This window comes from Centruroides sculpturatus, unplaced genomic scaffold (assembly GCF_000671375.1).
Source record: "Centruroides sculpturatus isolate CEXI.00-Female unplaced genomic scaffold, Cexi_2.0 scaffold47, whole genome shotgun sequence".
NCBI lineage: Eukaryota > Metazoa > Arthropoda > Arachnida > Scorpiones > Buthidae > Centruroides > Centruroides sculpturatus.
Window position 1 is genome coordinate 1,182,848 of NW_019384385.1, and position 13,179 is coordinate 1,196,026.

A 13,179-nucleotide genomic window follows, 5' to 3' on the forward strand; every position below is an offset into this window, starting at 1 on the left:
TTGTTTTCTAAGCTGTCAACCAAACTGGAACTGATGATGATAGGAAGAAGATAACAAACAATAGAGAGAGAGCAAGTGCCTTGAAAGTCCCTGGCAAGTTAGCAATGCCCATCATAACTGCAAGCTACGATATTTTTACAGGTTTTGCTGGCATGACAGTTTCCCTTTAAAAGCCTTCAAAATCCTCCTGTTCATCATCTGATATCATAAGTACATCAATGACATCTTGTGATACATTTGTAAGGCAGTCATCATATGGATCAAATTCTGTATCAGATGGTCTGGTCTCAGATTCAGCTTCCTCTTCATCTTGCCACAAGTAGTTGCCTCCATACCATCTAATGAATTTGATATGACACTCTTCTTGAAAGACTTGATTACTGTTTCTGCATCAATATCATTCCAGGCTTTTATGACAAACTGGCACAAAACATCCAACTGTGAGTAGCACGCATGTTTCCTCCTTTTGTGAATGACTTTTTGCCACTAACCATCCATTCATTCCACTGTTCTCAAATGCAATCTTTAAATGGCTTGTTTAGACACACATCCAGTGGCTATACTAACGATGTCAATCCTGCAGGAATAACTGCCGCATCTGTGTTTAGTCTTGCAAGCCATTGCTTGGTGCTGGGAGTTAAATGACCCCTGAACATATCCCACACCAGTAGACTACGTTCTTGAATAAGTCCATCTGGTCACCTGCTCCATACATTATTAAGTCATAGCTTTACCTCTTCTTCATCCATCCTTTTTCATTCACAAGTACAAAACAACCAACAAGGAACTTGAGTTTTGGCATTGTTTTTCATTTAAAGATAATCTCTGGTATCAGTTTGGTGCTATCAGCTGTACATCCTAGTACCACTGTAAAACTGGACTTCTCATGTCCTGTTGTTTTAATTAAAATTGTTTTTCACCTTTTTGATGGACAGTTTTATTTCCAACCATATCAAAATTCATTGGAGTTTCATCCATATTTCCAATAATGCTTAACGCATAGCCATGTTTAGTGCACTGCTGTATTACATATTGATGGAAACTAATTACTTTGCTATCAAGATCTGCAGGTAATTTTTGGCAATTTTCATCTTTTACCTCAGTACCATATTATGCCTTGCCATGAATCTAGTACACCAGGATACAGTGGCCTTAAATCTGTTGCTTTGATCTGGGTTAGATTTGGTGAAATATGTTTGTTTGCACTGAAGTGCAAACAAACATATTTCATTTTGTGTCACTACATAACCGTTTTGGCAATACTCATTGACCATGTCTGCTACATGTTTTTAGAGTTCCGGCAAATGTGCAGTGCCTCTTCTTAATGCACACTTACCCCTTGGCATACTCTTTAATGCTTTTTCATTTGCTTTTCCAGTCCTGAACCATCTTTTCTGTTACTCCATATTGTCTTGCAGCAGCACAGTTATATGTTCCATGGCAAAGTTTACAACTTTAAGTTTGAAACTGGCTTCATATTTCTTTCTTCTTGCTGGTGGAGCCATGATAGGGTTTTGACCGTTGGTTATTTTTATAATGGCCTGCTTTTGTATCCTATTACCATACCTCCTTCTCTGCCTCTCAGATCTCGCACATGCGTGCCTGCACCGCTTCACTGCAGTCCTCAGGAGCAAGATCTGAAAAGCAGAAAAAGAGGTACGGTAATAGGATATATACAAGGGCGGGCTGGACGAGTGAAAGATGTGTGTTTTTCTGGGAACAGCGCCACTCTATCTCTATCCATACCCCCGGGCATCCTGGCCAACTGCAGCACCCGCCCTATAAGATGACACCCAGCATATAAGACAACCCCCAACTTTTGAGACAATTTTCCTGGGTTAAAAAGTTGTCTTGCCGAAAAATACAATATATACAAAAACATGTGGGGTTCAAACAGGTATTTCTGTTTCCTCAAAGGAATCTCTTACTCGCCATGCAAAATGTTTACTGATCCCACCTACACAATCAGAAGAAAAGGAGAATACGAAGAGCAAACCTCTGTAACTAAAACAGGAATGTGGGTTCTAAAAAAGCCAGTAAGAACCACCTAACAAACAGAGTAAAAGAAGCCCTCTCTAAAGTCTCAAAAAAATCAGAAGCTCAATCTATGAGTGAGTTTTCTGATATCTCTGATGAAGAGACTAATATGGAGGTTACAAAATCAACATCACCTCCAAAAGAAACATCCCCTGTGAGATTAAAGAGATACATTCTCAAAAAATGCTGCCTCAAACACATAACAGATTATAAAATAATTCAATGGAACTGTCGTGGTTTCCACAACTTCTCTGACATTAAACATTTGATATCATGTACTCCATCTTTCTGCATAGCACTCCAGGAAACCCATCTAAAACCTGGAGAAAGAATTTCTTTGAAAGGATTTGATCTTTACTGTAAGGATGATGATAGCCACAACTGTGCCAATGAAGGTGTGGCTATATTGGTTTAAAATCACATTCCATCCTTACCAGTACAAATAACCACTGATTTGCAAGCTGTGGCAGTCAGAATTTCTATTGAAGTAACTGTCACAGTTTGTTCTATATACTTGCCACCAGATGTCAGAGTCAATTGAAGAAGATTTTTTATGTAGAAAAGTAATTTTTTAAAAAATGTTGCCACAAGGTGGCCTACTCGTCATGTGACTGTGTGGTAGACAGTGGGCAGGCTTAACTGGGGATAAAAAAAAGGGGGAGGAAAGGTCAGCGAAATACATTTGTTCGAAAGACTAGTATGTAAATTTTAATTGAAAATCAATTTAAACGTGATTTTAAGTGTATGGAAAAGATTTTAAAATTGTTTAAACTCATCAAAAAGGTATGTTTTTAAGATAACATAGCCTTATATATTTGTTTGTTTAAAATGTTGTAACTTGTGAACTTTTATTTTAGTTGGCTGAAGAGGGGCAAGAAATGCCTGAAACGTGTATAAACGAAAGAAACACGTATCAACTAAATAAAATTTAATTCTCTGATTTGCCAAGTGTCTGTATAAATACAATAAATAATTTGTGTTTGAATTGAAATAAATTACTGGCATGGTTTCAAAAATACCAGAGTCAATGAGAATGAATTAGATACCTTGGTTGAACAGCTGCCAACCCTCTTTTTTCTACTCAGTGATTTTAATGGTCACAATCCAATGTGGGGCAGTCCCAACATCAATCAAGGCAGAGCCATTGAGCGACTCATAGGCAATCAGCAACTGTATTTATTTAATACTGGAGAAGTGACAGCTTCCATGCCCCAACAAGATCATTCACTGCCATTGATCTATCATTAGCAAGTCCAAACCTGTTTTCAGCATTTACATGGGAGGTTGGATCTAATCCACTCTCTAGTGACCACTTCCCAATACTTCTAAAATATCAAGGCAGAGAAAGCTGTGAAACAGCCAGTCAACCATGCTGGAAGCTTGAAACGGCAGATTGGCCTGTATTCTCCTCATTGGCTGACATCACTGAGGAAATGGTCAATACTGCCGATATCAATAATGCAGTTGAAGTTGTCACTTCCAGTATTATTCAGGCAGCTGAAAAAACAATGGGAAAAACATCAACCAGACATCCAAAGCATCCGAAACCATGGTGGGATCAAAATTACGAGACAACATTTAAAAAACAAAAGAAAGCATTGGGGATTTTCAGAAGATACCCCACTGCTAACAACTTGATTGTTTTTCAAAAAACGAAGCCAAATGCCAGAAGAATAAGAAGGCAAAGCCAAAGGGAAAAGGGAGGAAGTATGTCTCTAGCATAACATCTTCCACAAGCTCAAAAGCAGTCTGGGACAAAATCCATAAAATTAATGGGAAATATGCTTCTGAGTCTCTGTCCATGCTGGAAAATAATGGCACAATAATCAGTGATATACAAGGTATTGCTGATATGTTGGGTGAAACATTTTCCTCTTCATCCAGCAATATTATGTATACAAGGAATTTTCAGGCTTATAAAGCCCAAAGTGAAAAACAGTATTTAAACTTTCACTCCCCATCTAATGAGGAATATGTACCATTCATCAGCATAGAACTACATACAGCGATCGCTCGCTTGGGGAATACTGCTGTAGGCCTGGATAAAATGCACTACAGCATGATTAAAAATCTGTCAAACAATTCACTTAGTAATCTTATGAATCTGTTTAATAGAATATGGACAGAATGTGCTTTTCCTGACTCTTGGAGGCTATCGATTATAATTCCTATTTCCAAGCCCGGTAAAGACCATAAGAGTCCCTCTAATTACAGGCCAATCTCTCTGACGAGTTGTCTCTGTAAACTGTTTGAGAGAATGGTAAACAGACGTCTGATGTTTCTCCTAGAGGAAAAGGACTACTTTTCACCACATCAGAGTGGATTTCATAGGAACAGAAGTACCACAGACAATTTAGTAAACCTTGAAACATCTATATGTGAAGCGTTTGTTAGACAACAGCACTTAGTGTATGTGTTTTTCGATATAGAGAAGGCCTATGAATGAGATACTCTGTGATCCCATCTTACATTTGGATTACAGGATAATTTGCCAATTTTTATAAAAAACTTCTTACTAGAATCGAAGATTCCAAGTTAGGGTGGGCATCACTTTATCTAGGCCTTTTACCCAAGAAGAAGGTGTTCCTCAAGGTTCTATTTTGAGTGTAACTCTGTTCCTAATTAAAATTAACAGCATAGCTAACTGTCTCCCATCTAGTGTCAAACATACTCTGTATGTGGATGACTTTCAGATCTTCTGCCAGTCTAGTAACATGAGTTTTATTAAGAGACAACTGCAAACCTCCCTAAATCGCATATACAACTGGTCCAACATGAATGGCTTTACATTTAATGCAGGGAAGATGTCGTGCATCCACTTTTGCTGAAGGCGTGGTTTGCACCTGGATCCTGAAATTTACCTAAATGGGGGTTAAAATCTCAATGGTCAACAAGGCTAAATTTTTGGGTGTTGTGTTTGATCAAAAATTGACCTTTTTGCCACACTTGTGCAATTTGAAGAATAGATGACGAAAGTCTCTGAACCTTTTAAAGGTTCTATGCTGCTCATCCTGGGGAGCAATCAAATGTTCTATGCTCAGGATATATAGAGCTCTTGTCCACTCTAAGCTGGATTACGAATGCGTTGTATATAGTTCAGCGCAAGAATCTACTCTTCGGATGCTGGATCCAATTCACCATCAAGCATTGCGTTTGTGCACTGGTGCATTTTGAACTTCTCCTGTCCAAATTTTGTATGTAGATGCTTATGAGCCTCCACTATCTCTCAGGAGAGAACAGTTGTCTCTTTTTTATTATATAAAACAAAAGTCTCAGACTAAACCTTTTGTTGATTACACAGTATCAGATACTCAGCTGAGATTATTATTTGCAGCCCGCAGAAGTAGTGTCCCTACATTCGACATAAGAATGGAGAATGTAAGCAGCACGATTGACCTGGACATAAGCAACATTTCACAGGCCGAGGTTGATAGCATATCACTTTCGTCAACTCCTGTGATAAATGTTGACGTTAGCTTAAAGCAGTTTCCTAAGGAATCCACTCCAGATTACATTTACAGACAGCACTTTGCAGGAATTTAATTCCCATTTATACTGATGGATCTAAATCGGATGACTACGTTGGCTCAGTCTTTGTCATCATTGCTGTGTGATTTACACTGACTCAGTTAGTACACTTCAAGCTTTGATCTCATGTGAACCTAGTCCTCACTCCATAGTGATTAAAATCTGTAAACTATTTTGCCATCATACTGCGAGTAATTTCTCTAAAATTTTGTTGGGTCCCAGGTCATGTGGGTATAAGAGGAAATGAAGAAGCTGACACAGCTGCAAAGTCAGCAAGTCTTTCACAGCATGCAATGCCTATTGAAGGAGGTGACTTAAAGCTAGTTGTTAAAAAACAATTAGCAGAGAGATGGCAAAACATGTGGAATGCACAAGTCCACAATAAACTACATCAGATCAAACCTTTGGTAGAAAATTGGATATGTAGCATAGTGTATGAAAGGAGAGCTGAGGTTATCCTTACCTGTTTGAGAATTGAACATACTCGGTTGACTCATCAATATCTTTTGAAGGGTGATGACCAGCCAGTATGCCAATATTGCAACTGTACTGTAAATGTTTAGCATATACTGTGCAACTGCATTGCCTCTGAGAGAATTCATAGAGAGTATTTTGGAAATAAAAGTTTGATAGAGATTCTGGGCCAGAGGCCAAATCTTGACAATTTACTGGACTTTCTAAAAGTCACTAATATGTATAAAGAGAATTAACTATTTATTTACCTTATACTTTTATATATATTGTTGCTTGTTTATCTTTATTGTTGTATATACTTGTTATTGTTTTTTGTTGTTATTTTATATTGTATATGTATATATTAAGTTAGACAGATAAACCATTTGGCATGGTGCAGCTTGGCCCTTGCGCCATAAAACACCAACAAACCAACCAACCATTTAATGAATAATAATGTAATGTATTTTTAATTTTATGTAACTGTCATCTTTGTCCTTATGTATATTTGTTAATTTTGAGGTAGATAGCATCTGTCCTCCATGACTTTTCGATTTACTTGTAAGGGGCTGTCCACAAATTACGTCTGAATTTTCTTGAAAGTTTTACTCCCTCCCTCTCCTTCCAGTTTGTCCAAATTTCCATAGTCCCCTCTCTTTGGACATCCAACAAAACTTGACCCCCCTTAAAACCATCATCACTTTACAAATGATAGATACCATATGTAGAAACAAAACATACAAGAAATTTTGAAATAAATATAAGAAAATGCATGAACTGTATAAAATTTAATGAAATAAACCAAATGTCTACTGAAGCTCAACCCTCCCCACTCCCTTATCTGACTTGTCGTAACCCCTCCCTCCTCTTCAGTACGGATGTCAGATAAAGTAGCTTTATAATAAAACAGACATACTACAGCTTAATAAAATGTTTAAAAAGATTTTAATATCATCTGATTTTTAAAAGTTTTTAATATAGAAATTAAACTTCATTAACAGAGACTTTTATTATCCCTTTGATGAGCGGGTTTAACAGCAGGGCAATTAGGAATAGAGCCCCAGAGTTTGAGAAATCAGTTTTCAAATAAAAATTTGAAATCTGAATATACAGTAAAACCTGATAACTTGAACTTCACATAACTCAAATTTTTCCAAAAAGCTTTTACAGCAACTTAAAATTTCTTTGACAATAGAGAAATTATAATTAACAAGTAATTATAATTATAACAAAATTATAATTATTTTTGATATCTGGAAGTTTTTTCAATACTGTGCATTACTGTAGTCAGTAAGTTACTAAAATGTCATGAAATTTTTTTGAATTCATTCCCTGTAATAATAAATTCAGCAGTAAAACCCACTAAAGCTCAATAAATTTCTGTATAGAGCTTAATGTAATAAATTACTGTACTGTATATACACCTTTTTGTTTTCATATTGTTGGAGAAAATACCCCGTTAACTCAGACAACCTTCATCCTCTACTGTATTAGTTTGAGTTGCTGGCAGTTTACTGTAATGATAATCAGAATTTAAACAAAAACGTACTTACTTGTGCTTCTAACCGATGTGTAGAAATACAAAAATAAATAATTTTGTAAAAACAAATGTTTTCCGAACACCTTCAGTGTCCTTCTTCAGGTAAAACAGTTGGATTCCTTATTCCCAAACACCATCACGCAATTTTTAAAAAAGAGAAATTTGAACAATGTTTCAATTGCGCGATATCTATTGCGCATGCGTTGTATCTGTCGTGTTCCTTTCATTCAGCATCGCATTTACTCTTCTCTTATGTGTCTGATGTATTATATGGAAATATATAAGGCGCACACTACATCTACATGCATTAACTCCCGAGAAGAAATGGCTCTTTTGTTAGCTTGGCAAGCCTTATTACGTAATGATTACTAAGAATGTGGTTGTGTAGGAGGTTACACGAGGACATGTACAGATCATAATAAAAAATAATACATCAGACACATAAGAGAAGAGTAAATGCGATGCTGAATGAAAGGAACACGACAGATACAACGCATGCACAATAGATATCGCACAATTGAAACATTGTTCGAATTTCTCTTTTTAAAAAAATTGCATGATGGTGTTCAGGAATAAGGAATCCAACTGTTTTACCTGAAGAAGGACACGGAAGGTGTTCGGAAAACGTTTGTTTTTACAAAATTATTTATTTTTGTATTTCTACACACCGGTTAGGGACACAAGTAAGTACGTTTTTGTTTATTACGCACTCCGGTGTGCAAGAAGTTAAATCAGAATTTACTTCAAAAATCTGCATTTAATATATAAAAAAGTTAAATTATAGATCTATAATTAAAAAAAAAAATTATCAATTTAGAAAAATGAATATTTACAAAGGAATTTTCATATCTCATGAACAAAATTTTAAAATTGCTTAAAATTATTATAGTAAATCTTATGTTGCTTACTAATTTATTTATATTTATGTAAATTACAAAATAATCAATTACATAAAAATTAGTAATAAATTGTACAGTTTCTAAACTAATTAGAAATTATGAATTATTCTGGTATAGAAGTACACAGTATCATCTTCCCATAATTATTATTTACTTTAAAGCCTAATAAATTTATAATTAATTCTGAATCAGTTAAAAAATAACTAGGTTATAAAAATCCAACAATTTCAATGTAGTGTAATAAGTTAATTCTGGTATGAATGTTCATATAAATTAAATAATTATTTGAAACAAACTTAATGTTCTCTTTACAAGTTATTAGGTCTATAAAGTTTGATTCAAATATTAATCTTATTAATATTACTAACAATATTAATAATAGCTATTTAATGTTATCATTATAAATATCAATAAATGCAAAGCATTGTATTGTATTCAGATAATGCTGTCATTGTTCATATACAATTAGAAAAAAAGTAGAGAAAACAAGAACACAAAAACAATACTTACATCTTTAACTTTTTCAATACTTGCGGCATAATCCAATTTTCTCTGTGCACATACATCAGTTCCATTTTCATCATAAGTTTGATTTCCTCCACAGTCATTCCATTCTTCTTCAACAGTCAAAGTAGGTTCCCAAGCAGAATTATCTGATGGCAAAGGTGGAAGTGCTCTATGAGTAAATGGGCTTGTATTGGGGCTTGATTTTGATTTGGATGTTTGAAAAGAAAGTTCATCATGAGATTTAGAATGACTAGGTGAATATCTGTTTTCAGTTACACCAGCTTTTTTCAACCCAAATAAATTTGTAAAAGCAGTTTTTATAGAAAAAGGAAAACTTTTTCTTTGATTTTCTGATCTTTTACTATGATTAATCATCTTATCACTTTTTTTGCCTTTTTTCTGCCATAGATAAGAACCTAATAAACGTTTATTGGAGGGTTTATTATCTTGTGCTACAGACTTTGATAGTTCATTACTTTCTTGATCATTCCTTGTTAATGTTTGTAAAGAACTTCTAACCTCTTCTAATGTCATATGAATAGGTTCTCTATTGGGATCATAATCAGACATTGGTCTTCGAGCTGCTTCACTATTCCAAAACAGATCCCAAGGCATACTATGGCGTTTCAACTGGGATGGAGATGTGGTAGTGGTCACATTACTGTTTTCATCTACCTGAGATGAACTATCAGGAACTGTTTCAATACTAGGTGATACTGTATTTTTATCAGACATTTGATCAGTATCCTCATGATTTGCAGAGCCATCTATTGGATGGACTATATTATTAATATCATTCCAATTTAAAATAGGAAGAGGTGATTCCAATGATCTATCAGGTCTTTTTGATGGACTTACCAAAACTGAAGTTATTGTAGCTAAGTTCCTATCAGAAGAATTTCTAGAGGATGGAACTAAAGGTGGTGTATCTAAAGACCTACTAAAGAATACATGAACATTTTCACTTTGGGAAAGACTACTACGCGGCCGTTCTCTAAAAGCTGACAGTCTCTCTTGTCTCTGTCCTAAAACATCTACAATACGTCCACTATGCAATGATTCAAGACTACTATGACAGTCTACTCTATCAACATTTATTGGTGGAGGAGGCCTCACTGCTTTTGGTTTTAAAACTGTAGTATACTGTGAAGGCTCACTCTGTGATCGTAATGATTTATAACAAGATCTAGAGGCAGGAGATATATCTGCATCAGCTTCACTCTGAGTTCCTTCTCTTTTTAATCTAAGAGGTCGAATTCCTCTTGGGGGTGGTACAGGTGGCTGTAGTTGATATTCTTCAGTTGTTGCAGATATTGCAGAAGGAACATAATATGCACTCAAAGTATCATCACTATAAGTTCCATCAAAATTTCTCTCATCTGAACCATCATCTGTTTCAGTATCTAATTTTTCAATTTGTTCATCATTATCTGAACTAATGAGTACATTGTTACTTCCTTCAGAACACAGTACACAATCTTTTAAGTCTTTTGGTAACATTAAACCATTCCATTGTTCATTTTCAGAAGAAATATTTCTCTTACAGTTTGTACCACAACCTTTATAGGAAGTGCAGCAACTGGATGGCATATAACAGTCTTTAGATTGAAATGCACAAGTTTCTTCATCATCGTCGTCGTCATCATCATCATCATCATCAGGTAATTCCTTAATAAGATGTATTCCATTAACAGATGTGCTTTGGCAATCACTAACGTAATTCTCTTTCCAACCAGATATTTCACCATTACACCATATAGGAGTTGCATTATGAAATAAACAGTGATGTTCTGAATCATCATTATCACTCTCTGATTGTACATCACCTACACTAGGTACAGATTTCTTATCAAATGGAGATTCATTAAAATCTGAATCCTCTGTAGACTTTTTTGGTGATTTTGGGCTTCCAAGTTCCGTAACATCAAATTCTAACTCACCAGATTGAAAAACATCATGTCTCCAAGAACTAATAATAGCATCATCTGCAGGTGATGGCAGGTTTGTTTGAAGTAGCAATGGCCTATTATTTTCACCTTCAAATCCACTGTCAGTGCTCATGTTAGGAGATTTGAGAGTTTCAGCATTTTCAGGTGCCTGATTATTTGCTGTAGATTCTGCTTGAGAGGAGGAAAGTAAAACTTGTTCTGAATTATTAACTAACAAAGAGACAGGTTTCTCTCGTTCTTCCATTTTGCTTTTCTTCTTTGCTGATATGTAGGACAGTGTAAAAAGATAAGGCCATGAGCAAGGACAGCAGCCCACAGCTGTACTAAACTTCATGTTGTTGCTTAACAGCAGAGCCAATTATATTAACAAATACTTTGATGAACAGAATGTTGCAGAGATTAAGTGACTGCAGGTTTTTGAGACACATTATCAGTTGGCCAAAATTCAAGTGTTACTGAAATGTTACACCAACTGTTAAAGAGTGTAATTTTACTTTCATTTTATGAGTTATCCATAACCATTGTATTGTAGCACCACTTATATTTCTTATATTCCAATTCAGTCCTAAATAAACATATACAATCATTAAAATTTTGGAATATTCATAAATTTTGAAAAATAATTAGATTAAATCTCTATTTAATTATAATTTCATTATTTTTAAAACTTGTTATAAATCTGCTAAAATGAATTTTTTACATACATAAAATGTTTTACAATTTTAAAACAAATTGTAAAATATTTAATTTAGTAATCTATCAATTTGGAGGATTTAGGAGAAAAACTATTCTTATAGAAGCCATATTATTGAATATTTTAAGAAAATGTTCTATTTACTGTATATAAAAATACAAATTTATATTATAAATAATAAGTATAAAAATATGATTTNTAAACTGTTGGGAGTGAAAATCCTACAAGTTCGTCCCCTTCCAAGTGGGGCCCTTGACATCAAGACCACGGATGGCAACGATGCCGACAAACTGCAAGAGGCCATCCAGGGCAATGAGGCGCTCAAACACAAATTAAAAGCTTCCCAAAGGAGTAAGAGGATGCCTAAAATAATTGTATTTAATGTACCCCAGAACATCGAAGATCAATCCCTGATCGAAAATTTATACGAGCAGAACCCCAGCTTGAATTTATACACGACAAAGGAGGAGTGCCCTGCTCAAATCAGGGTTGACCGTAGCTTTAGCCCACGGGGTGAAACGGAAACTAAACACGTTATCATGACGGTCCCACCGAACACAAGGAACGCCATCATGGAGAGCGGCCGTATCTTTGTGGGGTGGTTGTCGCATAGAGACAATGACTATATACCGGTAATCCGGTGTTTCAACTGTTGTGGCTTCGGGCACACCTCATACAGGTGTGAGGAAAGGCAACGATGCAGCCACTGCGCCAAAAGGCATAAGTTTAAGGAATGCCCGAACCTGATCAAGGACCCGAAGTGCATAAACTGTCATCTACACAACAAAGAGGCCCCGGATCAGAAAAAAATAAACATTAACCATAACACTTTTGACAAGGGCTGTCCAAGACTGAAACGGCAAAAACTGCTACAGATAAGTAAGACACAATATGCCTAAGGTGGTTTCTTCCTCTGTAAACGGCCCCCGTCTTGCTCTCACGTTCGATGACAACCATAAGTTTTACAAGGACCGACTGAACATTCTGCAAATTAACTTGCAGAAATGTAAAGCGGCGGCCTCGGCGACTGTCCAAACGGCGGCGGACCACGACATCGACATTCTGGCATTCCAGGAACCGTATACCCGCAACGGGAAAGTGGCTCTGCTTGGTAGGGGGCATACCCTCACGGGCAGCGGTCATGAGGGTACTATTCTAACGGGCTTTATTATTTACAACAAGAATATCAACTGCCAGGTTATCGCCCAAGGTTGCACCCCTCACATCACTACCATCAGTGTGGACCTCAGCGCCACCTGTCTTTACATTATCAACGTCTACTGTCCACCTTCAGAGGACATTGCCCCCCTGCTTCAGGAGATCAAGGGGATTTACCAGGGGCTCCCCCCGGGCCCCAAGTTAGTGTGTGGGGACTTCAACGCAAAGTCGCCCATTTGGTATAGTCCCTCAGAGGACCCGAGGGGTCGGGAGGTCATGGGCCTCATGTCCGATTTGGGACTTGTTTCCCTTAACTCCAGTAGCCTGCCCACCTTCTCCAACAGTCATGGGAAGAGCTGGGTGGATCTCTGCCTCGGCAACGACACTCTGGCCCGTCTGAATACCAACTGTTAC

At 36.4% G+C, this 13,179-nt stretch overlaps 1 protein-coding gene across 3 annotated transcripts in view; it reads right to left on the minus strand.

Moving 5' to 3' along the window:
* Positions 1-13,179, minus strand: part of LOC111618058 — a 53,478-nt gene that overhangs the window by 17,319 nt on the left and 22,980 nt on the right. For 2 of the 3 annotated variants that reach the window (XM_023359487.1, XM_023359486.1), the window contains one exon: positions 8,968-10,602. In XM_023359487.1, coding sequence (XP_023215255.1) covers positions 8,968-10,602 — 1,635 coding nt within the window. Of the gene's footprint in view, positions 1-8,967; positions 11,498-13,179 lie in introns of those variants that run through there. The other variant, XM_023359485.1, reaches the window with a different exon arrangement.